This window comes from Carassius auratus, chromosome 36 (genome assembly GCF_003368295.1).
Source record: "Carassius auratus strain Wakin chromosome 36, ASM336829v1, whole genome shotgun sequence".
Taxonomy (NCBI): Eukaryota; Metazoa; Chordata; class Actinopteri; order Cypriniformes; family Cyprinidae; genus Carassius; species Carassius auratus.
The window spans coordinates 12,640,219-12,666,962 of NC_039278.1; the positions used below are offsets into that span (position 1 = coordinate 12,640,219).

Here is a 26,744-nt window from a genome sequence, read left to right on the forward strand (position 1 = left end):
GAAACTTGATTATAGTGTATATTTTAAATTGGTTATAGTTATTAATGGATCAGATCAATGCAAAGACAACTTTCTGGGGGAAAATCTAGTTATATAGAATAACAACAAAATGTACTTTACACTACAAAGCAGTAAATAACATTACATGCTGGCCTGGGTGAGTAAAAACAATGGCCAAGGACTGTATAAAAGGTTTCATTTGTATTATTCTTTCTTGTATTATTTATCTCTGTGTTTGATCCAGAGTCACATTGGCAATGTGACTACAGAAGATAATATAAAATAAAATAAAACACCCACTTAGATTTTTGGAGATCAAATAAAATAAATAATATTTTTGCTATAGCTTTTAATAATTTTCCAAACATTACAATAATTAATGGATCAAATTCCAAAGAATGCGAAGAATTAAGGCAAGAGCAATTTTTAGGGGGAAACTGTGGTAACACACAAAAATAAATAAATGTATTCTGCATCATGAACTAAATGAACGACATTGCATGCCGAGTGATTAAAAAAAACCAAACTGTCAAAAGCTAATGTCAGCACATATGCACAACCCTTTGGCACAGCAATAAAAACCTTTTCATCAAGGTTCCCATTTAACAAAGGCAATTGCACAACACATTAGAAATCCAGTACAAACTTCAACTCTTCACTGAAGGGATACAGCAATAATTATTTATCACAAAAAAAAGGAAAAACATTTTAGCATCAGGGCAAACCAATATATTGAAATACCTAGAAGAGTATAAACATTCAAATCAGACTACTGTTGTCCTCATCATCTGGATTTATAAAGTGCCACAGAATTCTTCTTCATCAGGAAATGTAACAATAATTCGTAAAATACATCTACTGTGTATAACGCTGCAATCTTTGACTGCATAGCAGTATGAGTTTTGCTTTTATTCCCCATCTCATAAGCCACCTCGCGTAGTTCAGAGGGAAAGGTCAGATTCTGCAGTGTCAGTTTCCAACAGGAACCTTGTGTTCGTTCCACCTTCTTCTGGGATACTTGGATTGGAGTCACCGTTATTGTTGGCTCTGTGGAACATCACGCCTGTGGAAAAAAAAAAAACAAGAGGCCCATTGATCAATTTTTTTATGGCGTACAACAATATTTATTCCTTCCAGATTCTGTGACTGCTCAACCAACAACATCGGGTGCAAACTAAACTTTTAGGTCATTCAAGAATTGAATTTGATCTGTGTGTGGGCACAGCTTCAGGTATAAGTGTGTGTGTGTGTGTGTGTGTGTTTGTGTGACTCACGCTCCATCTCCTCAGGCCCTCTGTTGTTGTGAGCTTCTGTATCGGAGGATGTCTGTGACCGCCTCTGGGTGGACTTCTGCAATGCCATGCACTCTTTTGGCAAGCTCGACCTTGAAGGAAAACAGCACCTGCATTTATAGGTTCTCAGAAAATAACAGCATAAGCTATATGCAGCAAAAACAAGAAGTCTGTGTGTTTGTAAGCATTTTGTACCTTTCAAAATTGTAGGTGCCAGGATGGCTGATTGAGCGCTTCATCTACACAATGAGCCAAAAAAAAAAGGTTAGACTTAAAATCACATGACAAACCAGTGGTGTTATAGTTCATGAAAACTAAATCTATTAAAATGATTTTCGTTAATTGAAATTAAAATAATATAGAATGTAATTAATAGAAAAAAACAAAATGTAGAAACACTGCCTTGGTAATTAATTGAATTAAGTAAATTTAAAATGTAATACCAAAATGACAAAAACTGAAATAAGAAGAATTTATGAAAAATATATAAATAAAAATAAAAGCTAATTCAAAATATATGTCCAAGTCATATTTCTTCCCAAAATTAAAAAATAAACAACAATACATTATTGATACAGAAAAAGAAGCTTTTTTTTGTTAGTTTTTTTGGGGGGTATATTTCCCCCAAGATCTCATTACTGTGACGTAAAAATAAATATTCTGATTACAATAATAATAATAATAATAATAATATTTAAAATAATAATAAATATATATGTATTTATTTACACTGTATATATATATATATATATATATATATATATATATATATATATATATATATATATATATATATATATATATAGTCATACATAATTTGTATGTCATATATAAATGTCATACAAACAATTAGAAATAGGAATTTTATCTTGGTACAACTGACGCAAAATTGTATGTGATTTGAGCTTGTGTCTTTACCTGAGACATTTGGACTGGAGAGGGGGACACAGGGGACATTATGGAATCAGACTGACTGGATTGTAACATATCAGTCTTGAACTTGGAATTGGCAATTTTCATACATTCTTCCAGTGTTTTGATGAAGGTTTCACAGGTGGCACTCAGTAATGAGGATGCCTCGTTCCTCGTCTAGAACAAAACAGCAGAAAATATGATGAATCCGTTTAAAAAGACTTGATGATAACCTTTTTATAGCACACCCACCTATCTGCAATAATAGCAATGATTACTGTGGTTTGAATGAAAAACAGCTGTGTGACGTGTCTAACCTCAGTGATGGCCACCGTCGACTCTCCTTCCTGTTCCACTGACTCCTGAATAGTGTGCACTTGCTGCATTAGTAAGTCACAGTACAGGCGCAGCTCCGACATCTTGGTTTTCAGTGATTCTGTGGTTTCAGTTAACTCTGCAAAACCCATTAGGAGAGGAAATGCATCTGTTAATGGGACTTGACATTGCTCAGAAGTCAAGATTACAAACATGAATTCAGCATATGGCAGCCTTTTGTCTGCAATGTGAATTTCCCACTGTACTTTAATACAGTGTGTGCGTGTATTTGAACATTAAGATTTTTAATGTTTTTTTTTAATTTATTTATTATTATTATCTTTTGCTCACCAAGCCTGCATTTATTTGATTCGAAATACAAGGTAGTAATAACTTTTTTAAATGAACTGCTTTATATTTGAATACATATTAAAATGTAATTTTTTCCTGTGATCAAAGCATGTTTCAGTGCTATAAGAGTTACAGGAGTAACATATACACCGGGATATTGCTTTATTTTTCGAGTCTTAGGGACTGTCAGGCATGTCCGAAAGTGAGAAACTTTAGAAAATTGTTGATCAGTGCTGACTCGAGACCCAAACTGTTTTGTTTTATAGAGGGAAGAATTTTTACCATTATATCGCAAATGATAAGTTATCGCCTATCCCAAATAGCAAATAATTATTAGTTCATAAACATCTGGAGATCATAGGCATTTATGAAAATACTGGTAATTTATATTTTATTGTAAAGTGTATCCAAATATTTGACTGTGTGTTGAGTCTTGTGCTATGATGAGAAGACAACAGAGAATAATAAAAGACCAAAGATATGAAAAGAGAAGAAAATGTTAGGAGATGCCCACCCCTCTCTTTTTTGGTTCTAGTGTCAATGAGTCCAGCTTTGGAGCTTCCAAGAGCCACCAGCCACTTCTGCCTCTCGGCTGCATTCACAGCTTTCACGTAAAAATGCTGCTCTCCTGGTATGATCAGCTCCAGGCGCGTGCTGTCAGTTGGGTGAACTGGAGCAAATGTGAGGAAGTCAAAATTACATAAGAATAACCTGTTTAAATTCTTGGCAGGGCAGAAGGAAGATTTTACCGATAAGATATATGATCATCTCACCTTTAATTTCACATACTGACATCTTAATACTGCCTTTGCTACCTTTGCACACATCGTCTTGTGAATCATAGTATGAAATAATGCCATTATCCAGCACAAACCACCTTGGCTGCCATCCTATCGTAAAACAAAGTAGTACCAGATGACAAAACACATCCAAAAAGCAATTATAAATTTGAGGTTTGTGACTATATTTGTTACAACTCTGCATACAATCAGATATCATAACATCACATGACAAGTTGGGAAGTTTGACATGATATGTTCAGTATAACCTATTAATACTCTTTCTTAACATGGAATTTTGAAATTGAACAAACATTGAAAGCACACAGAATTGTTTTAAAGAAGCAATGCAAAAATTAATTACAACACAAAACAACAAAGTTGCATGCATCAGCAGCTCTCTGTTATATACAGACATAAGGATACAGACTTAACAGATCTTGAGTACAACTTTCTTGCAGTGCTGTCCTACTGCAGTTTAAGTGTCTACATGTCAATCCCATTCACTCTTACCTGTCATATAGTTTGTCCATTTGTAAAGCACTCCTTCCATCATTCTCTAAGCAGAAAACCCGGTGAAAACCCCTTTACAGCAGCTTTAACAGAGCTTGCACCAGGCAGCTGCTTGTTTGTCCCTTTAATAGGCTAATTAGCATGCTAGCATGCTCCAGGCTCACTCAAAGATCCACAGCTACTCATCATGTCAAAAGAACGGGCGGATCGTAAGGACACGGGGGAAAAACCTTTGCTTTCAAGATCATTTCTGTGGAGACGCCACGCCGCACATGATGAGAAATTCTTCTAAAGCAAGACGGCTCAAGATTTGGGATGAGATCACTGTTTACAGACTAAACCGGAAGAGGCGTTTTATTTAGAGATTCTACGCTGTCTAGCCACGCCACTGTAATATGGAAAAGGCAGCGAAGGCCACTCGAAAGGAACTACATAGTAACTTAAATATTAATTACAGAAAATCACCAGTGACAGTGAAATGTCTTGAGCTAAAAAAAAAAAAAAAAAAAAAAAAAAAAAAAAAAAAAACACACGTCCCAAAACGCCGAAGGCTCACGTGCAGGACAAAAATAAGTTGAATAGAAACAAAACTACACAATTTTCCAAACATTGTTAAGACTTCTGCCAAGTAATTTATTAATACAGCGTTTCGAACCATTTTTTTGTTTATTTGTTTGTATTTAGTGTAATGTCTTGCAAATTATGGTGTTGCCTAAAATTAGACTTATTTAATCTTTTTGAACGACTACAACTTAATAGTATTACTACTATTGCTACTACTACTATTAATTTTTAATATATAAAATATACAGATAGAAAATTGAGAAAATTGTGTTATGGATAGATGTATTTATGTATTTTTTTACACATTTTTTACAAAAACAATATATATATATTTTTTTTTACATAACACACACGTGTAAGATATAATATATATTCAAGTAAACTTGAACTGGAATCAATTAAATATCGGGTGAAGTCAGGTAAATTCAAGTAACCAGTCGGAGAAGAGCATGAGCAGCACGTGACACTTCAAGGCGGAAAAACATGTGAAGCGGAATGTGTCTTGTTAGAAACGTCTTGGTCACACACTTCCTAGAACCCTGCACAAAATAAGCTGATTAGTCTGGGAGATGGCCGGAGAGACAGAGGATGAGATCCCTGGTAAATATTATGTGGTACATTAGTGATCAATGTAAACTGTTTTGTGCTTTTTAGTTGCGACACGTGCGTTACTTTATCTCTAATGGCTTTTTACGATTAGCCTATAAGCTTTATAACGGTGCTACATAGTGAAAGCGAATGATAAACAATACTGATGTAACGTTAAACATGTCTTAACTGCTTATATGCCCAGCGAATACTACGTTTATCAGTGTTTATAAATGTAAATTGCTGCTTTTTTTATTATTATTATTATTCATTAAACATTCCGTCTCGCTTTTTCACTGACGCCTGTAGCTACCTGTCGCCAAGGCAACCACTCCATGGCCATGTGGTCACGCCTCTCTCTCTCTCTCTCTCTCTCTCTCTCTCTCTCTCTCTCTCCTAAATCTATAAAGTAAACAGTTAATTCTAACAATCTTAATGTGTATATTTACAAAGAACCTGAGACTTCAACTAAAAATCATACAAATTATTATTTGTTTACAACATAGTGTAATACTGTAGTGTGCTTTATGATACAGATGGCTTGTTTTTGAGAACAGCTGTCGCATTAATAATTGCACAAAGATAAAACACAAAAATGGCAAGATTAAATCTGTATGTCTGCATTCTTATATTGTTCTATTTTTGCTTTAGAGTCCGGAGCGGTCTTCACTTTTGGAAAGAGTAAATTCGCAGATAATGCCCCCAGTAAATTCTGGTTAAAAAATGATGTACCTTTGAGAATTTCCTGTGGAGATGAGCACACAGCACTGGTGACGGGTATGATTTATGATTTTAGTGATGCATATTGGTAAACACTCTTATTTCATCATTTCGAGCATTTATCCTGTCACTATTTCTATTGTGTTCAGAAAATGGGAAGCTGTTTGTGTTTGGCAGCAATAACTGGGGCCAGCTGGGCCTCGGCACAAAGACCACTGTGAATAAACCCACTTGTGTGAAAGGTACGACTGAAAGAGTGTTTTCTGTCATCCACAGCTGATAAATCACTCACACAAAACTATTTCCAATGCTGTCACTCACATTTAGCTGTTCGGGTATAATATATGTCAAATAATAATGAGGAGTGATTTTAAATCATTCTGCAATATTATATTGTTTAACATACAAAATTACATGTTGGTAAATAGCTGTAGGTTGTCTTAATCCCAATCTGGAATGCTCCATAATCTGCATTAATCTTAAATACAGAGGAACAAACAATGATTTTTTTTTCTAGGTTGTGTAAATGTGTTTAGCAAGACTAAATTGTATTCAACGTGTTTCTGACATGCTGTGCTAATATTTGTTTTCTTAAAGCCCTGAAATCAGAGAGGGTGAAGCTTGCAGCCTGTGGAAGAACTCACACACTTGTCTATACATGTAAGTTAATGCAGACATCACAGAATAGTTGCTTTATGCTTTTGAGTCTAGTACATTAGTCCATTTTTAAACGGTATAATGTGTTTTCTACAGTTATTTCTTACTTTTACCTTCTCTGTTGTCGTAATTATTTACAAATTCTAATTTATTTAGTTATTCCATTAGTCGAGCTACAAGTTGACACGCCAAACCAAGGCAAACCACTGAAATAAACAGAGCAGTGTTTTGAAAGGGCCACAGGGCAACCCTCAGGGAATTTGCAAGAGGGATTTAAGAATTCTTTTTAACATTGAAAAAAACACACTACTTTTAAAGGGGAAAAAACAGCTTAAAAAATATCTGAGCATACTGTTTGTTGGTTTATTTGATTACATCTCAGTATTTTCAATTGCCAAAAAATAGTTTTAAATGTGCACTTCATTTGCTTTACTTGAAATTTAATATTGTGATATATTATTACAATACAAAATAACAGTTTTCTATTTAATACATTTTAAAATGTAATTTATTCCTGCGATGGCATGATGAATTTTCAGTAGCCATTACTCATTTACTTGACTGTCACATGATCCTTCAGAAATCATTCTAATATGTAGATTTGGTGCTAATGAAACATTTATTATTATTATTATCAGTGTTGAAAACATTTTTGCTGCTTATTTTATTTATTTATTTATTTTTGTGGAAACTATGATACATTTATTTATTATAGAAGTATTTGATGCATAGAGAGTTCAAAACAATGGCCTTCATTTGTAATAGTAATGTTTTGTAACATTATAAATGTTTTACTGTCACTTTAAATTTTTAATTGCATCCTTCCTGAATAAAACTATTAATTAAAATTCTGACAACAAATTGTTCTTTTTTTATAGACTGCTATATTAGATAACTACTTGCAACATTATCCTCAACTAAAATAGTAGTTTTGTTCACCGAGCAGCCCGTGGTAACCTGTATGCCTCTGGAGGGAATAATGAAGGACAGCTCGGCCTCGGTGACTGTGATGACAGAACTTCCTTCCACCTGGTGGACTTCTTCAGCAAACATGAACCAGTCAAAATGCTCTCTGCTGGTTCCAATACCTCTGCTGCTCTGACGCGTAAGAGTTCTGTTCCGTCTGCCTTACAGCAACAGTGTCTATTGCCAAAACACATGGTGCTAATATTAAATTAAATTTATGCATTTAGCAGACGCTTTTATCCAAAGCGACTTACAGTGCATTCACGTTATCAATTTTTACATATCATCGAACCCCCAACCTTGCGCTTGATAACGCAGTGCTCTACCAATTGAGCTACAGGAACACTTTACTACAAACATAACATGCAACAGCAAATATTAACAGTAATGTAACAATATCTCTGTCATTTCAGAGGATGGCAGGCTCTTTATGTGGGGCGATAACTCGGAGGGACAGATTGGATTGGGGAAAGAGAGTAATTCACTGAATCCACGGGAGGTTTCTGTGGGGAAACGAGTGTCCTGGGTATCCTGTGGATATTATCATTCTGCCTTTGTTACTGGTATGTATGCCATTGCTAAAAAAATGCACTAACTTTTACTCGACATTCACATGTTGTATTTAAACTTAAATAGTTTATTTAAATATTATAAATTATAAAATTATATATTTTAAAATTGTATTATTAAACAATATATTTAACATATACTAGAATTAATATATTTATATATAATATTTTTTTTAAATATATAATAAAATGTTCATATAAGTTTGATTAGTTTTAATATGTTATCTCTTATTTTATTTAACTATTTTATATATATATATATATATATATATATATATATATATATATATATATATATATATATATATATATATATATATATATATATATATATATATATATAAAATATTTAAATATTATTTTATATGTAATATTTGATATATTTATTCAATGTAATAGAGTGATTTAAGAACTATATTTGAACTCCATTGTTATACCTCCTTAGCATTTTAAATCTCCACTTTCTGACTATTCATGATGACATTCCTACTTCCTCTCCATCATCCACAAAGCACAGTATGGTAGCACTGAATTCATAAAATGTTCATCATATGATGCTTGGTTTATATGTTGCAGTGGATGGGGCCTTGTACACATTTGGAGAGAAAGACAGTGGGAAGCTGGGCTTGTCCACAGAGAAGCTGGCCAGTCATAAAGTGCCTCAACAGGTGACTGGCATCTCTGATAAGGTGGTACAGGTATCCTGTGGAGGAGGGCACACAGTGGCGCTTACGGGTAGGAGAACATGTTATGCTATGTCGGCTTGTTTCATTGTCTTTCCCCATTGAGAAGAATGAATGTTATGCATGTCTGGTACTGCAGATCATGAGGTGTATTCGTTTGGCCTGGGTCAGTTTGGACAGCTCGGCCACGGCACTTTCATATTTGAGTCACGTTTACCCAGAGTGGTTGAGCATTTCAGGAGGGGCAGAGTTAAGCATGTGGAGTGTGGAGAGAACCATACAGCGCTAATTACTGGTAAGCATGCACAAAAAGCCACACGACTACATTATGATACATTTGACATGATATAATTTCCTTTAAAATTATATATAACAGTTCTGTTTGTGTAGTGTATTTTCTGGACTATAAGTCACACTTTTTTTCATAGTTTGGCTGGTCCTGCGATTTATAGTCAGGTGCGACTTATTTATCAAAATTAATTTGACATGAACCAAGAGAAAACATTGCTCCTGTGGCCTAAAACTAAGAGCGCCCTCTCGCGGCTGTAGACGGTAATGTTTTCTCTTGATTCTTGGTTCTGAATGAATGCGACTTGTAGACATGTAGTCCTCATCATGACGTATTTTTGGACTGATGCGACTTATACTTAGGTGCGACTTATAGTCCGAAAAATACGGTATATAAAATCTGATGTGCTGGTTTCAGACAGTGGCCTTTTGTACACCTTTGGTGATGGTCGACATGGAAAGCTGGGGCTGGGAGAAGAGAACTTCACCAACCAGTTCAAACCAACCCTGTGTCCAAGATTCCTTGACTATTGTGTACATTCTGTATGTATTACTTCCTATCTACCTTTTATGATGCAGCATACATTTTGTTTCTATCAGATATATCCTTTCTCTGCTTTAAAACATTGAAATGGTTTTGACAAATATAATTTTCATATCCCTGTTGACTCGATTCCTTTTGAAACAGAAAGTAGGGCTTTTTTGCTTTAATTCTCTTGTTGAATAATAATAAAAAAAAAATAATATTATTTTAATTTACTGCACAAACTTGCATGAATATTTTGGTTCATTTTCCTCATCCAGCTGAGAAAGATTGAAAAAAAAATGTCTGTTTTTTTTAAATGAATGCTGCTCTTTTGAACTATATTTTCTTCAAAAAGAAATACATAAATAAATACTGTAAAAATATCTAACAGTTACCACAAAAATGTTAAGCAGTACAACTGTTTTTAACACTGATAATACTAAGAAATTGTATGTGATCTGATCAGCATATTATTATGATTTCTGAAGGATCGTGACACTGAAGACTGGAGTAATGGCTGCTGAAAAATCTGCATTATCAACACAGGAATAAATAACGTTTTAATATATTTAAAAATATTTATTTTAATTTGTAATAATATTTCACCGTATTTACAATTTTTGTGGTTGTTTTTTAGCAAATAAATGCAGCCTTGGTGAACATAAGAGACCTCTTTCAAAAATATTTACAAAAATTGTTTCTGAACTTTTGAATGTTAATGTAGATGTGATTTTGATTTCATGGCATCTTCAATCAGTGTGTGTGTGTTTTACAGGTTACTTGTGGTGGGTGTCACATGCTTGTGTTGGCAAAGCCTAGGCCCGAAGGGTCGGAGGATTTGATCTTAGAGGAGGATGACGTCACAGAAGACTACTTCGAGAAGTCCTATACTGAATTACTGGGGGACACACACAGTCAGAGCACCCTGAACAGGAGTCTCTCAGCTCGGGTCAGACGCAGAGAACGGGTGAGTAAATCCGGATGGGTCACAATTAGTGCCACCACAATTAGTGCCACCGATTATCAGTTGGACTAGCTGCTGTGTATTTCAAGAAGAATAATAAGTCTCTGTGGTAGTGAAAAATATAATATAATATAATATAATATAATATAATATAATATAATATAATATAATATAATATAATATAATATAATATAATTATATAAATGAGTTAATTATGTAATCATAAATGAGTTGCTTTACCTCTACAGGAGCGGTCTCCAGATCAGTTTGGACAGATGTTTCGAACACTTCCAGCCCTGGGTGGAAATCAGCTGAGTGCATCTTTATCTGTTCCCAGCCAGATCCATCACTCCCATAGTAAACAACCAGGAAAGATCCCTCACAACAGCCTCAAAAGTAAAAGCATAAAAAAAACTGTATTTAAAGGCATATCTGTGGTTTCAAATAACAGTAAAACAATTTATTTATTCACAAATGCATTGTCACAAGATATTATTTATCTGAAATTCACAAATTTAAATTCATTTATGCCTGGAATAATGGCTGCTGACATTTTTTTAAATGGTATTAAGTATTTCACAATGTTATTGCTTTTACTATACATTTAATTAAAGAAATGCAGACTACTTTCAACAACAATTAAAAAAAAAAAACCTACTGAACCTAAACCTTCAATAGTAGTGTATATTGCTAAGTCTTGCTCAGGTTTTTATGTGTTCTCTCTCAATAAGTTCCTGGAAAGAGAGAGAAGTCCCTCGATGACAGAAGCAGTGTGGAGGATTGCGAGAGTGTTAAAGACCTGGGAGAAACCGCTGACTTATTAAACCTGGTAGGTGAAGCATACCATCACTTATTGAAGAGGCATGCATGCTTTAATAATATATATACATAGAATTAGACATTAAATGATTAGACATTAAATTTGGTTTATTGTCATTTTTTTAATGAGAAATCACTGCCAGTTTTAAAAATAAGACAAACAAGTGTGTCACAGTAACCCAGTTTACCATTTTGATAGGGTCACGGGGAAAAAGCAATGCTTAATGCAAATTCAACTAAGTGTGTAATCATGAATAATTAGGATAGAAAAATGAAATATATTTTTAAAAGGAAAAAGTAAATGCAGACTACATTACATAAAGAGTGGGTTGCCTTTTGATGTAACATTTGGGTTGTGTAGAAAAAACTGTTTAGGACCACTGATGTAAAAGTCATAAAGCTTCCAAGTCTAACGCTAAAGTTTCTTTAATTTCAGACTCACATAATGAAGATGGACCCTAGCGATAAGACCCTCACATTGTCTCCTATGGAGAAGGTAAGAGCTCACCTGGGTTGTTGTTCAAGAAATTTAGATGGTCAAACAGAGGTTGAGGAGCAAAAAAATAATAAAAAGTTTTCCCATGGGCTGCACTCTTTTAGATCTCTGCTTATGTTTTCTCTCTTTTAACTTCATTGACTCATTCTTCTCATTTGCTTTACAGCTTTAAAGCTCATTCTGCTCTCAGCCTGCTCTGCATGTTCATTCGTTTCTCTAACACTTTCCCTCTTTTTATCCTCTGCTTCCTGGGATAGAAGAAAGTTAAGGTTGTGAAAGAGCACGGTAAGGAGAAGGGGAAGCCAAGAGATGACTCTGCCCTTTATAGAAAGCAGGCAGAGCTTTTAGCTCGCAAAGCACTTCCAACTGAGTTACTTAGAAGCTCAAGTGGGAGCTCAGTAATCGGGGACAGTCTTGGGTCAGGGACCCCCGACAAGAGCCCTAAAAGACATGGTCAGGATAAGGAAAATTTACTTATTGCTTTGGAGGACAGAAGGGCTGCACATCCGCAAGCTGCTAGAAGTAATATCAGAATGGGGACGGACATAAGCAGAGCTGGATCCAAATCCTTCCAGCCCAAACACAAACAGCTGATAAAGTCAAGGGATAAAGTCCCAGGAAAAGATGCTGGGAATAAAGAACAGATGCTTGAGAAGGAACATTCAAAGGTAGAGGCCGAAAGCAAAAAGGTTGCTCACAAATTAAAAGGAAGTACAAAACCAAACCAGGATGGTAAAACAAAACCCAAAGATCGTCCATTGGATGTAAGTAGCCGGTTTCAAAAGGTTGTGGGGAAAGAAAAAGAAGTAAAAATGAAACCCATAATTGTTGTTGAGCAATTTCATGAACAGACCATGCATGAGGACCAAGACCAAGCAGGTAAGAAGATCTCAAAAGAGATTTCCCCAAAGGCTCAGAGGCTGAAAGCTAAAATGAATCCTAGGACAGAAAACCAAAGTTTCGTCACACAGAGCAAAAAGTCAGATTCAAAAAAAGACTCAAAGAGTAAAAAGACAACACAAGAGATCTCCACTTCTTCACTTTCCTCTTGCCAAGAAGACATTTCTACAAAAAAGACTAAGAGATCAAAAGCTGAACAAAGCCAATTGCTAGTAGGGGACACAAGAAAGGGTCCTACCATTGTCTCAGAAGCTGCCTTCAAATCAGGATCAGTGTCAGAATCTGAGCAAATGAAGGAAAATCCTATCACCAAGGTGACATCTTTTCTCCAAGATGTGGGAAAGGAAAGTCCTGCTCGTTTACTTGGAGAAACAGCAATCAGTCAATTGCTTTCCCAGTCCATACCCCAAGGGATGCCAAAACATTCTTCAAAACAGAGAACGCTATCCGATGTTTCATCCCTGAGTGAGTCTTTTGAGGTTTCAGGAAAAGAGGAGACCAGAGAGGCCAAGAGGACAGCCATCACCATCAATGTTAAAGCAGAACCAGAAACTTCAGATGGGAACTTGGAAAGAACCAGCACTGAGTCCAAAACCGAGCTTCATTCTGGTGTGGGAACCAATAGAAGAAGTGAGGAGGAAGGAGGAGAGGAATCAGATGAAGAGGAAGAGAGGGAGAGCGAGGGATTGGTAAACCGAGAGGTTGAGAGTGAGGAAGTGGATGATCAAGAAGAGGAAAGTGAAAGCAAGACCCTAGCAAATGATGATGCAGTTCATGATGATACAACGACTAAAGCTTCTAGTGAGGATGAGGAAAGAGAGGAAGAGGAGGAGAAACGTGAAAGTGAGGCAACTGAGAACGTAGTGAGTGAGGCTGAGGAAGAGGAAAGTCATGGAATAGAAGATGAGGAAGAAGAAACAAGTGAGATAAGTAGAAAAAGTGAGGAAGAGAGTGGAGAAGATGAGGATGAGAGCAAATCAAGTGAAGAGGATGAGGATGACAGTAAAAAAAGTGAAAAAGAGGAGAGTGGAGAGGATGAGGATGAAAGTAAAACAAGTGAAAAAGAGAAGAGTGCAGAAGATGAGGACGAAAGTAAAACAAGTGAAGAGGAGGAGAGTGGAGAAGATGAGGATGAGGATGTAAGTAAAACATGTGAAAAAGAGGAAAGTGGAGAAGATGAGGATGAAAGTAAAACTACTGAAAAAGAGGAGAGTGGAGAAGAAGAGGATGAAAGTAAAACAACTGAAAAAGAGGAGAGTGGAGAAGAAGAGGATGAGGATGAAAGTAAAACTAGTGAAAAGAGGAGAGTGGAGAAGAAGAGGATGAGGATGAAAGTAAAACAAGTGAAAAAGAGGAGAGTGGAGAGGATGAGGATGAAAGTAAAACTAGTGAAGAGGAGGAGAGTGGAGAAGAAGAGGATGAAAGTAAAACAAGTGAAAAAGAGGAGAGTGGAGAAGAAGAGGATGAAAGTAAAACAAGTGAAAAAGAGGAGAGTGGAGAAGATGAGGACGAAAGTAAAACAAGTGAAGAGGAGGAGAGTGGAGAAGAATCACAGGGAAAGATAGAGGAAGAGTCAGATGGAGAGGACGAGGAGTCAGAGGAGAAAGATGAGGAAGAAAGTGAAGTGGAAGGTGACAGTGAAGCAGAGGAGGATGAAGATGGTGAAAAGACTAGCAAAGAAGAGGAGGAAGATTCAGAAGAGCAGGACAGTGAGTCTGAAGATGATGAAGATGAAGGAGAGAGTGAAAGTGAAGCAGAGGAGGAGGAAAGTGAGGAAGATAAAGAGGAGGAGGAAAGTGAGGAAGATAAAGAAGAGAGTGATGAAGATAAAGAGGAGAGTGGGGAAAGCGAGGGAGATACAGAGGATGACGAGGAAGGAGAAAGTGACGAAGATGAAGCAATGAGTGAGGAGGAAGAAGAAGAGGAAGAAGAAGAGAGTGAAAATGAAGAGGAAGAAGAACAGGACAGTAAAGACAAAGAGGAAGAAGAAAATGAAGAGGAAGCAGCAGAGGAAGAGTCTGAAGATAGAGAGGAGACAGAAGAAGCAGAGGATCAGGAGGGAGAAGAGGAAGACGATCAAGAAGAAGGGGAAGAGGGCAAAGAGGAGGAAGAGGAACAAGAAGAGGAGGAGGAGGAGGAGGAAAAAAAGGCCAAAGGAAAACTTGAAAAAGCCTCTGAATCCACCAAACCAAAGTCAAGTGTGAAAACATCAAAACCGCCGTCCAAAGCCAAACGGGCTCGAGCGCAAGACGATCAGTCAGATGATGAGTCCCATGAGTCTAAGCAGTTCTGGGATGATGTTCTACCTCAATACCTCAGTCTAAAATAATTCCCTTTCATACTTGACTTTTATGTTCTTTCTTGCTTTTTCCTTTTTTGATGTTTATTTTACATTTCTTTTTTTATTTCACCATTATTATTCATGCAATTCCATTCATGGCATTCTAAATGTATGGCTTTACATTTTTTATTTTATTATTTATTTATTTAAATGATGTTTTCATAAGTACTTGTATGCCCATGGAGTAATGAAGACCTCATCGTGTGCCTTGGCCAGCCATGTTCGTTTACTAACAGATGTGCTTGATTTGCCAGTGACCTGGAATCAACCCAATCAATGACTTTAAACTCTTAAAAGTGCAAAAATATTACCAATTTTGTATTTTTAAGAATTTAATGATGCCTATTGAGTCAGATGCCTAACCGCATTAAAATGGCAGCTCATAATGTTTATGACTGGAAGAAAAAAATAGGAAAACACAGGCAAATTGAGCCCAAAATTAGTCATTAAATATCATTTAGTTAAAATTTTGCCCTTGTGCTTGTTCTTTGAACCTTTTTTTTTTTTTTTTACATATAATAACCAATAAAACGATTCTTTTAAATCAACGATTTTCATCTGTTTTATTTATTTAATTTTTTTTTAAACATAGATTATCCAGGGACTCTATAAAGACATAATTCTGTATGCATTAAATGAAGAAAAACTACACGACTGTTTAGTGAAAGCTATCTTGCACTACCGGAGAATTCCATGCAGCACCAGAACATTTCAGAATATGAAATATTTACGAAGCACATTTTGTAAATATGCAAATAAAGAAAGCCATATGACAATATTGACCAACTTTCAAAGGCGTTGCAATCAGGCAGAGTACTGAAAATCCTTTATTGGACAGGTGAGGCAACCCTCATTTTACACCGTCTCTGTAGAGCTGTTCCTCCTAAATAGATCCCTAGTTCATGTACCCACTTACTTGTGTGTGTTTATAGATGTAGTTTGTTAGTTTTAATTTTACAAAGACTACTCCACTAACATGAACCCTCTCATGCCGTTCTAGTGTCTTAAGCCCTCTTCTCGTTTTTCACAGTCACTGATTGTGTTGTTTCTTTTTGCACGGGCACAATCCATCTCTCCAGCCCTGGACAGATGAGATGAATGGAAAAGTAGAAGGAGAAGATGAGGAGGAAGAATATTTAGATGACGAAGAAGAGGGGGAAGATGACGAAGAAGAGGGGGAAGATGAAGAAGAGGGTGAAAAGTGTGATAAGAAGGAAGATATTCTAGATGAGAGGAGAAAAGAGACAGAGAAGCATGAGCAAAGCATTACAGAGTCAGACGTGCAGGTGCCCTGAAACCTTTCATTCATACTATTTAGACTAATTTAGTATGAACATAATGATTTAGCATCACGTCAGTAAACAAATGCAGTATCGCTGTGATTTGTTTGTGATGATGGTTTCTTACTCCTACAGAAAAAGCAGAATATAAAAGAAGAATCTGTTCCCGATGGACCAAGGAAAGGTTAGGGTTCTTGCTTTTCAGCATTCTTTTATTTTTTTCTATTCACATAGTCCCCAAGAAAACCAAAGAGTATTGTGGAAGACCAAAGTCTGTTTGCTAGCATTGAGGTCATCTAAATGCAAATGTTTATTTTCGACATGGAATACAATTGGTAATTGCGGTAAATTTCATAACTGTCAGTTGTTGCTTTTTTCTAGACACATTTCTGAGGAAAAAAAATCTGAATTGTTAGATTTAAACTGAGAAAAAAAAGTGAGGATTGCTAGTTTATAAATCGCAGTTGCAAAAAAAAGAGAGCATTGTGAGATAAAACACACAATGACCTTTATATACATCTCTTCTAAGAATATAAATGCAATGCAAATTGATTTTAAGCAGCTTTTTCTATATTTCTCTTTTGTTGTAAATTCTGAAGATTCTGATCCTGCTTCCATTATAAAAGAGGAAACACAGTCAGAGATGAATGGAGTTACAGAAGACAAGCCAAAGACTCTTTTTGGCTCCAGGAACAGGGTATTTAACCACTCAAACTTTTTAATCTTTATAATACACACCAGTAAGCACCCACAGCCCTGCATAACACCCTAACAACCATCATAGCAGCCAGCTAATATTAACGTTGCCCATTGTTTGACCTCTTTCCTACCTGGCTTTTTCAGCTTTCTCTTTTCAAGAGATCTTCCACCAAAGGCAATCAGGCAGAGATGTCCACATCAGGCAAACCAGCCCCTGACGGCCCCCCTCGAACCTCAGACACTCGAGAGCCAGAGAGTTCTAGCAGTGAAGCGCAGATCAGAGGCCAGACCACAGCATCCAGTCGATCACGTTCAGCCACTTGCAATCTGCTTTGACACTTTTACCTGGGTTGAAGTTATTTTCTGACTCGGGGAAAAAAAGAGACGGGAACAGAAACTGGAATTAGCAGAATCAGCGGTTTAACAAAGCATCTTCCTGTAGGTGATGGTGGTGTTAATGGTACTGTGCCTTGTGCTGAAAAGCGGACCGTCAGAAATAACTTATCTTAAACAAAACTGAGTTTGGGAGATTAAGTATAGCTGTGAGCCATAATGGTTTTGTTTTGGTACTACATTGTATAATGTTTCCCCCTTTATACTGTATGTTTGCAGTGTCTAATTTGTATAACCTTTTTATCAAATACATTCTCAAAGTAGAAATACGATTACATATGTATGTTTTTATATCTATTTATTTAAATTTGAAGAAGCACCTGTGCACTTTATATATTAAAAACCTTGTTTCGGGGTAATGTGATTTTTTTTTTGTCAATGGCATTTTTTGTAAGAATCATCTAACAACCTTTGTATTTGACAAGATACAAGTAAACAACTCAAAATGGGTCATTTTCTTTCTTTTTTTTCTTTCGTTATTTTTCTCTTTCTAACTGATAGATAGAAAGACATACAGATAGATCGATTACTTTTGTAGTTTAAATGTAAAAAGATACTGATCACAAACTTGAAACCTGTCGTGAAGGTGATTGGGAGGAGCGCCACTAGGTGGCAGCACTCAACCGTCATTGTGTTGCTAACATCAGCCGTTAGTTGTCAATGCGAGAACAGCTACAGTCATCTGAACATCTCGGTTACGTATGTAACCTTGGTTCCCTGAATAGGGAACGAGATGCTGCGGTGACGTCACCACGTATGGGAACACCTCTGGTGTGACGAATGTCTGAAGCCCTATACCATCCCGCCAATCCTATTGGCCAAATGGCGCATAGCACCACCCTGCGCATGCGCACGCATGATATACCTGGGTGCAGCGCGCCATTTCGCTCAGATTTCATGACTGAAGATGAAGAGTTATCAAGGTACGGAACGGCCAGAACCGCAGCATCTCGTTCCCTATTCAGGGAACCAAGGTTACATACGTAACCGAGATGTTCCCTATCATAGGTCACTTCGATGCTGCGGTGACGTCACCACGTATGGGAACGATATACCAAAACGCCTGACGTACCTGATAACTGAGATCAGAGGAAGCATCTGCTCAAGCGGAGAGAACCCGGGAGCCAGGAGCCATCCTCACATCCAGACTGTAGGACTTGATAAAAAATGCTCGGTGAGGACCATCCTGCCGCAGCACAGATATCATCCATAGAAGATCCACTGAGAAAAGCTTGAGAAGAAGCCACAGCTCAAGTGGAATGAGCCTCAATTCCTAAGGGCGAAGCGAGTCCGCGCGCCTCATAGGCCAAAGAAATTGCCTCCACCAGCCAATGGGACATGCGCTGCTTTGTAACCGCATGGCCCTTACTTTATGTCCAAAACAGACAAACAGCTGGTCAGATTCATGCCAAGGGGCTGTACGATCCACATAAGTCTTTAAGCTCTCACAGGGCAAAGACTTAGATCTCTTGATCCAGCCTCAGCAGGTGAAAAAGCTTCCAGGAACACTTACTGAAAGCGAAAGAGGTTAGATGCGACCTAGGAACATAGTTAGGCCTGGGCCGCAGCAGCACCTTCACAGAGCCCGGTGCAAATTCCATGCATGAGGGTGAAACAGAAAGAGCCTGTAAATCCCCAACTCTCTTGAGGGAGGATAAAGCCATGAGAAGAAATGTCTTCAGTGTCAAGAATTTATACGATACGGGCTCCAAGGGCTCAAACGGATGCCCTGATAAACCTAGCAACACAAAGGATAAACCCCATGAAGGACCTCGAACAGGGCGGAAAGGCCTCAGCCGTCGCGCACGCTGTATGCAACGAGAAACTAATGGATGACGCCCCATAGAGGCACCGCCTAAGTATTCGTGGTAAGCTGAAATGGCTGCCACGTAAAACTTAAAAGTGGCTGGTGTTACGCCATCCGAAAAACAATCCTGGAGGAACTCCAGCACTGAAGCCACTGGGCAGTAAACTGGATCCACATTACGATTGCCACACCAGGCTGTAATCAGTCTCCACTTGAAAGCATATAAGCGTCTCGTAGAAGCTGCTCTAGAATTCAATATAGTCTCAGCGGTTCCAACAGAAAGACCGGGACATACTAATGCACTCCGCTCAGTGGCCACGCCCACAGTTTCCACAGATCCGGCCTCGGGTGCCAAATCAGCCCCTGTGCTTGTGATAATAAATCTTGCCTGAGGGGAATCTCCACGGAGAGCCCGCTAGCAGACTGATAGATCCGCAAACCACGGCTGCGTGTGCCATCGCGGAGCCACCAGCAGCAGCTGTTCCACTCTGTCCCGCCGTATTCTGCATAATACCGCTGGGATCAAATGAATCGGAGGAAAGCATACAGACTGGTCCTGGGCCAGCTGTGAGCTAATGCATCCACACCCAGGGGCGATGGGGGGCATAGGGAGAACCATAGCGGGCAATGCGTAGTCATGTTAGACGCAAATAAATCCACTTTCGCTTTGCCGAATACCCACCATAAAAGATTCACCGTCTGGAGGTGTAATCTCCATTCTCCCTGTTCCAGAGCCTGTCTGGATAGCATATCCGCTCCGAAGTTCAAACGTCCAGGGACATGAACAACTCGGATCGACAGAAATTTTCTCTGAGACCAGAGAAGAACATGTCTCGCCAGCCTGCACAGGGGGCGAGAGCGTAATCCTTCCTAATGATTCAGGTATGAGACAAACGCTGTGTTGTCTGATCTGAGCAGCACAAGACGGCCGATCAGCAGATTCGCGAATTACTGGAGAGCCAGAAAACTGCCAGTAATTCCAACCGGTTTATATACCAACCGCGTTGTGCAGCTGTCCACACTCCATGGGCTGATAGCCCTTGACAAACAGCTCCCCAACCGGTCAAAGACGCATCCGTCGTGACGGTCTCTGGGAAAGCTCAATCCCCAGCCGAACCCCGGTAGGAGAAACTCGGTTGGCATCCATAGTTTTAACGACATCACACAACTCCGTGTCACCGAAATCGTCGGATGCGGAAGACAACGGGGTGAAATATTTCGTCTTTCCGCCCACTTTTCCACTGAAAAGGGGCGCATGTGAAGTAACCCCAGACAAATTACGGGGAATGCCGCTGTCAATCGTACAAGTGGTTAACAGATGGACGCCCTGGAGCCGCAACGGGGCCAGAGCTACATCCATGCATTGAGAAGTACGGGGTCTACGACTTCTATAGCCCCTTTGCTCAGCAGAGTTGACATCTCCTGTCACAACACTGCTATTACCATCAGTCTACCACCGTGGAAAGAATTCAGCGGAAAGAGGCGGGCCTCTAAAAAGCGAATTGGTGTATCCGTGACAATTGTGCGTAACACCCATTGAGAAATGCCGGGCAAGCGTTACACGCGACCCAAAACGATACTAGCAGTTTCTCAAATTTCCGCTTTCTGCAACGTTGTCATACACAATGTCCGTGCACGGAAAAGCCTGCGGCATTCGTGCACAGGGGAAGTGTATGCATAAGAGCTATTGCGTCCCGTTGTGTATAATCCTGAACGTGTCTACGGCAGGAATTAGACCAACGAATTGAACATCAAGCTCTGCCGCTAACTAAAACGGCGGCTGTGCGAGCCGTCATAAATGGGTCGTCTGTGTAAGACCCTAGAATCACCCCTCAAAATCTGAAAGCTGGATTGCGCAGTGTCTGAGGGATTATTAGTTATTATTTATGCCTGGCGTCACAGCCCGATCCAATGCTGCTCGAAGCGCTGTTTGCTGCGAGACAGCCAATGTCAGAGCGTAGGGACTGCAGTGAGTGTGTTGGATGCGCATTAGCGGTCCAACAGCACTCTATAGTGGAGGGCACAGTCCCTGGCGAACATGAAGTAAAGCGCATGCGTAAACTCGCTGCGTTTCGTTGTGTATAATCCTGAAGCGTATCCACGGCAGGATTTAATTCACCAAGATAAAAATCGGGCCACGTCGCCATTGCGAGAACGTGGCGGCTGTATGAGCAGTCATAAACTGGCCATCTTTGCCAGCCTTTTGTACCGCCCCTCAAACTCTGAAGGCTGGATTGTGCAGAGTGTCTGAGGGGGTGCTCAAATGATAACTCAATCCAATGATGCTCGAGGTGCCTTAGCTGCGAGACAGTCAATGTTAGAGCATGGGGACTGCAGTGAGAGGGTTGGATGTGCATTAGCAGTCCAACAGCACTCTCTAGTGGAGGGCACAGACCCTGGCAAACATAGAAGGAAAGCGCAAGCGTCAAACTCGCCGCGTTTCGTTGTGTATAATCCTGAAGCGTGTTCACGGCAGGATTTAATCCAACAAGATGACAGTAGGCCACGCCGCTAGCGAGAACGTGGCAGCTGTGTGAGCCATCATAACTGGCCATATTCGCCAGTCTCTCGTGGCGTCCCTCAGACTCTGAAGGCTGAATAGTGCAGAGTGTCTGAGGGGGCGCTCAAATGATAGCTCAATCCAATGATGCTCGAGGTGCCTTTGCTGCGAGACAGTCAATGTTAGAGCGTGGGGACTGCAGTGAGAGGGTTGGATGTGCATTAGCAGTCCAACAGCACTCTCTAGTGGAGGGCACAGACCCTGGCAAACATGAAGTAAGGCGCATGCGTCAAACTCGCTGCGTTTCATTGTGTATAATCCTGAAGCGTGTTCACGGCAGGATTTAATACAACAAGAAAACATTAGGCCACGCCGCTAGCGAGAACGCGGCAGCTGTGTGAGCCGTCATAAACTGGCCATATTTTCCAGCCTCTTGTGGCGTCCCTCAGACTCTGAAGGCTGAATAGTGCAGAGTGTCTGAGGGGGCGCTCCAATAACAGCTCAGTTCAGTGACGCTCGAAGTGCTTGTGCTGCGAGACAGTCAATGTTAGAGCGTGGGGACTGCAGTGAGAGGGTTGGATGTGCATTAGCAGTCCAACAGCACTCTTCAGTGGAGGGCACAGACCCCGGCAAACATAGAAGGAAATGCATGCGTCAAACTCGCTGCGTTTCGTTGTGTATAATCCTGAAGCGTGTCCACGGCAGGATTTAAACCAACAAGATAAACATAAGGCCACGCCGCTAGCGAAAACGCGGCAGCTGTGTGAGCCGTCATAAACTGGCCAAATTCGCCAGTCTCTTGTGCCGTCCCTCAAACTCTGAAGACGAATTGTGCAGTGTCTGAGGGGCGCTCAAATAACAGCTCAGTTCAGTGACGCTCGAAGTGCTTGTGCTGCGAGACAGTCAATGTTAGAGCGTGGGGGAGAACGAGAGGCTTCTCGTAAAGAACCGTAATAAGAGAATGAAATTTTTCCCGAAATAGACACGACTCGATACGTCTAGACGAGACTAGGTCGCGGCGGAGTTAGGCGCGATCCGTTCGGCTAGAGAGGTAGTCAAACGGCATCGCTATATAATAGCATGTCACTAAATCGTGGCAAAAACCCGCGCCGTTCGTGATATGCGCCGATAAGGCTGCTTCCAGGACCTCGAACCTCTTGGTGGAGGTCCGTGAGAAGGGTAGTTTATCCACCGCGTGGATAGCCACATATTAGCACACTGAGAAAAGGGGAAGCGCGTTTCTCCTATCCGCTCGGAGGGAGAGAACCGCTTATGCCGGTCAGAGCCTACTCTGAGTAGAAGCTGCGGTAGACAACATAGTATAAAGCAAACTGCTCTGATTAACGCGCTCGAGTAGGGGAGAGCGAGCAAGTGGAAAAATCCAGTGCATCACTGTACTCATAGTCAAGCCGCACATATCGCCCCTAACCAACACCTCGTGCGGGGCCTCGGCGACCGCAGAAGCGAACGGTGGGGGTTAGACGCGAGGCGACTGAGAAATAGACTCCAGAGCGCGGATTACTTTCTTATTTTACCATAGCCGTAGGCTATCACAGAGAGAACATGAGAGAGGCTGCAAACGAATCTCTCATGAGTGCCTCCCTGTGATAAACCCATATACGGCTCTTACCTTTCGTTGACTCATCGCGTCCGCGAAAGAGGAGTTAACACTGCTCGAAGAAAATCGCTGGAGAACGCGAGATGATAGGGCACAGATGATTCGCTATTCCTGAAGGAATGAAATCTGAGCGAAATGGCGCGCTGCACCCAGGTATATCATGCGTGCGCATGCGCAGGGTGGTGCTATGCGCCATTTGGCCAATAGGATTGGCGGGATGGTATAGGGCTTCAGACATTCGTCACACCAGAGGTGTTCCCATACGTGGTGACGTCACCGCAGCATCGAAGTGACCTATGATAGGGAACTGAGTTTGTTGTCCAGATTTTTGGTTTTCAAGCTAAAAAGATGGAGGAGTTTCATTCTGGAGATGAAGTAAGTGTTGTATAAGGCATAATATGTGGTGTAACCGGTTATTATCTGTCTTACTCTTTCAAAGCTGTTAACGTTAAACCGTATGCTAGCTTGCTAACCGCTTCATCAGGACAGAAAAACAATATTTTATCATCCACAGACCGACATTTTTTCACGTTTTACATCTTTTACACATATATAGATGACTAAAGTTCGTTGTGATTTATGTTTTACTTTTTTGTGTTGTACGTATTCATGTAAAATGATTCAGGGTGTGGCCAAATCATAACTTAATTTTAAAGCGTAAAATTTTAATTATTTAAAAGTATTTCGAGATTTTATTTTGTATTTATTTTTTTTTTATTTTTTTTGCTGAGTTGCATGTCTAAAACGTACATTTTGATCTTTAAATCTAACGAATGCGTTATTAAACCCATCTGACAGCTGGTTCATTTGTTTTCATCGTTCAAAACCTTTTATTTCAGGTGTCCTTCAGCCCAGACGAAGCAAGCAATGTTGTGAAGGAGGTAATATTCACTATATAACCAAACACACACGTTTATAAAAACATTAAAAACCGTGTAAAGATCTATTTTGCGTCTAGTTGAATGAATTGCTTTGTTGTTAGTCTCATGTCTAACTCATGCCTGCAGGACTAATGCTAGCCTATTTATCTGATTGAAAGTCTGCTCCATTAACTCTCTCTCTCTCTCTCTCTTTGTGTGTGTGTGTGTGTGTGTGTGTGTGTGTGTGTGTGTGTGTGTGTGTTTTATCTGTAAGTGCATAGAGGGTATTATTGGAGGCGTGGACTACAGCCAGAACAAAGTCAACCAGTGGACAGCCAGCATAGTCGAACACACTCTCACTCAGTTAGTCAAACAAGGGAAACCGTTCAAGTACATTGGTATGAGCTTTTCCATTTGAGTCGTCTTGTATGCAAACATTTAATAGGGTTAAACATCAGATAATGTATTTACAAGACTATACATCGTATTTGCACAAGGCTGAAAGATATTATGCAAAGTGCTGTTGTTGATTATATATTATCTATCAAATTCAGTCAACTGTGCTGTGATGCAGAAAAGCGGCGCAGGTCTTCACACAGCCAACTCTTGTTACTGGGACACTACCACTGATGGTAAAGCTTTTAGTTCTATGTAATTTTGTGTTTTCATCGTTTTAGCTCAGCCACATTTGACACAATGGCCTTCTAACTTAATTGACATTTGTCTGACAAAGTTTTCACCGAAAGAGGTCACATTTTCAAAACAATAACAAAGGCAAAGCTGAATGATGCTATGAAGGAGAAGGGGATGATGTTTTCACCATCCAGAGATGTCCGCATCATGTTCACAGATGTAATGAATTACATTTTTTATTAGATGTACCATCCAAAGATATTGAAATGACGCAAAGAAAGTGCGAAAAATAATATTTAGATTGTCAAGAAACACAGTATGACTTCAGTCTAGCGTGAGTTTAAAGTCTGCGTGAACCGGAAGTTGCTGTTGACTTTATTTCAATGAAGTGACGTATTTCCAGCTGAAACTGAATATTGAGTAGTGGGCGTGGTTTTATTATTGCGCTCCTCCTTTCATCTCTCACTCATAGCAAACTAACGATTGGAGGAGTGTGTTTAAGGATATTCTGCCCAAGCCATCAAACTGATGTCATCAGAGAAGGAATGCAATTCCAGAGTGGATGTAAATGTGTATAATTTGGCCCTTTTTTTTCCTCAACATTTTTAAGAATTGCTATTCTAAGCAAAAAAAGTCAGAATTGTGATATAATAAACCCTGCATTGTGGGTAAAAAAAAAAGTCCAAATTGTGAAATAAAAAGGCGCAATTACCTTTTTTTTTGTCTCATGGCAGAGACATGCATTCAAAAAGAGACCTCATATTCATGAAATATAGTAAAATTAAATAGTTTAAAAATGTCATCAAATAAAAAAAATATAGAATACTGTAGACACCACTAAAATGGCATTATAAAATGTGCATTATATTCATTGCATTTGTAATAAACCAATAGATCTTTATAATAAACTATATAAAAATGTAATATGTGTGTGTTGTGTTTTTGCAGGAAGCTGCACAGTCAGGTGGGAGAACCGCACCATGTACTGTGTCGTCAGTGTGTTTGCAGTGGCTATTGCACTATGAGCAGGAATCAGGGCTGAGACACAAAACCACCTTCACTTTGACAGTCACATGTGTCTTGTGTCATGTTTTGACTATTCTACAAAATTTAGAGCGTATCGCTAATGCTCGGCTACTACATCATGGTCATTTGTCTTTTATTGTTATTTTTTTGGGCTTGCAAAGGTAACGTGCACCTTTGCTCTGTATAGGATGAAATGCAAATATGTTGATGCTTAATTATTAAAGTTTTGTCTGTTTTGGGTTTAATGATCCAAAATGTTGTTTGATTCTTTTGTAGTCTTCAGACTTCTGATGAATTTATCTGAAAATATATTTAAACGCTGAACCACATACAAAATATGAGTGGGAATCTACAAATAATGCAAGAATGTCACTTCATTTTCAACGAAATTGAATCCCATCTACACATTCCACATTTAATGTTAAATAATTTCAAAGTGTGCCCACTGTAACACTTTATTCAATTTAGTATTTGAACTTGTTTTATAGTGGTGTGCCTTTTATTGTAAAAATTCTTTAGTTAATAATATATTGATTGAAAAGCTCTTCCGGCAGAAGTTCCCTAAGGACCCATATAAGGAAATTCCGCTCCATCTAACGTCACACAGAGCCATACTCGAAAAAAAACTTTCCGAAACTTGTGACAAACCAGAAGGAGTATTTTGGGAATAAAAATACTCCTTCAA

At 39.1% G+C, this 26,744-nt stretch overlaps 3 protein-coding genes across 4 annotated transcripts; 2 read left to right on the forward strand and 1 right to left on the reverse strand.

The window, feature by feature from the left end:
- Positions 1 to 332: 332 nt before the first annotated feature.
- Positions 333 to 4,532, reverse strand: LOC113055286 (pleckstrin homology domain-containing family A member 3-like). Its single transcript, XM_026221468.1, has 8 exons — positions 4,163 to 4,532; positions 3,644 to 3,760; positions 3,385 to 3,540; positions 2,522 to 2,658; positions 2,211 to 2,381; positions 1,488 to 1,531; positions 1,275 to 1,384; positions 333 to 1,063 (listed from the first exon to the last, which is right to left on the reverse strand). The coding sequence occupies exons 1-8, from the start codon at positions 4,203 to 4,205 to the stop codon at positions 942 to 944; spliced, it is 900 nt and encodes a 299-aa protein (XP_026077253.1). The 5' UTR covers positions 4,206 to 4,532; the 3' UTR covers positions 333 to 941.
- A 613-nt stretch (positions 4,533 to 5,145) lies between these two features.
- Positions 5,146 to 18,060, forward strand: rpgrb (retinitis pigmentosa GTPase regulator b). 2 transcript variants are annotated; one of them, XM_026221469.1, is made up of 17 exons: positions 5,156 to 5,326; positions 5,966 to 6,091; positions 6,184 to 6,276; positions 6,632 to 6,694; positions 7,638 to 7,796; positions 8,071 to 8,220; positions 8,803 to 8,961; positions 9,049 to 9,204; positions 9,616 to 9,740; positions 10,499 to 10,690; positions 10,936 to 11,083; positions 11,419 to 11,516; positions 11,943 to 12,002; positions 16,323 to 16,529; positions 16,659 to 16,707; positions 17,123 to 17,220; positions 17,367 to 18,060. In XM_026221469.1, the coding sequence occupies exons 1-17, from the start codon at positions 5,296 to 5,298 to the stop codon at positions 17,556 to 17,558; spliced, it is 2,106 nt and encodes a 701-aa protein (XP_026077254.1). In that variant the 5' UTR covers positions 5,156 to 5,295; the 3' UTR covers positions 17,559 to 18,060. The 2 variants fall into 2 exon arrangements, with proteins under 2 accessions (XP_026077255.1, XP_026077254.1); XM_026221470.1 differs by lacking the exons at positions 16,323 to 16,529; positions 16,659 to 16,707; positions 17,123 to 17,220; positions 17,367 to 18,060 and adding exons at positions 12,260 to 14,159; positions 14,267 to 16,199 and having other exon boundaries at positions 5,146 to 5,326.
- A 127-nt stretch (positions 18,061 to 18,187) lies between these two features.
- Positions 18,188 to 26,314, forward strand: LOC113055288 (dynein light chain Tctex-type 3-like). The gene is made up of 6 exons (XM_026221471.1): positions 18,188 to 18,303; positions 23,849 to 23,915; positions 24,380 to 24,421; positions 24,675 to 24,798; positions 24,955 to 25,032; positions 25,982 to 26,314. Exons 2-6 carry the CDS (start codon positions 23,889 to 23,891, stop codon positions 26,056 to 26,058), a joined length of 348 nt encoding a protein of 115 aa, XP_026077256.1. The 5' UTR covers positions 18,188 to 18,303; positions 23,849 to 23,888; the 3' UTR covers positions 26,059 to 26,314.
- Positions 26,315 to 26,744: the final 430 nt, after the last annotated feature.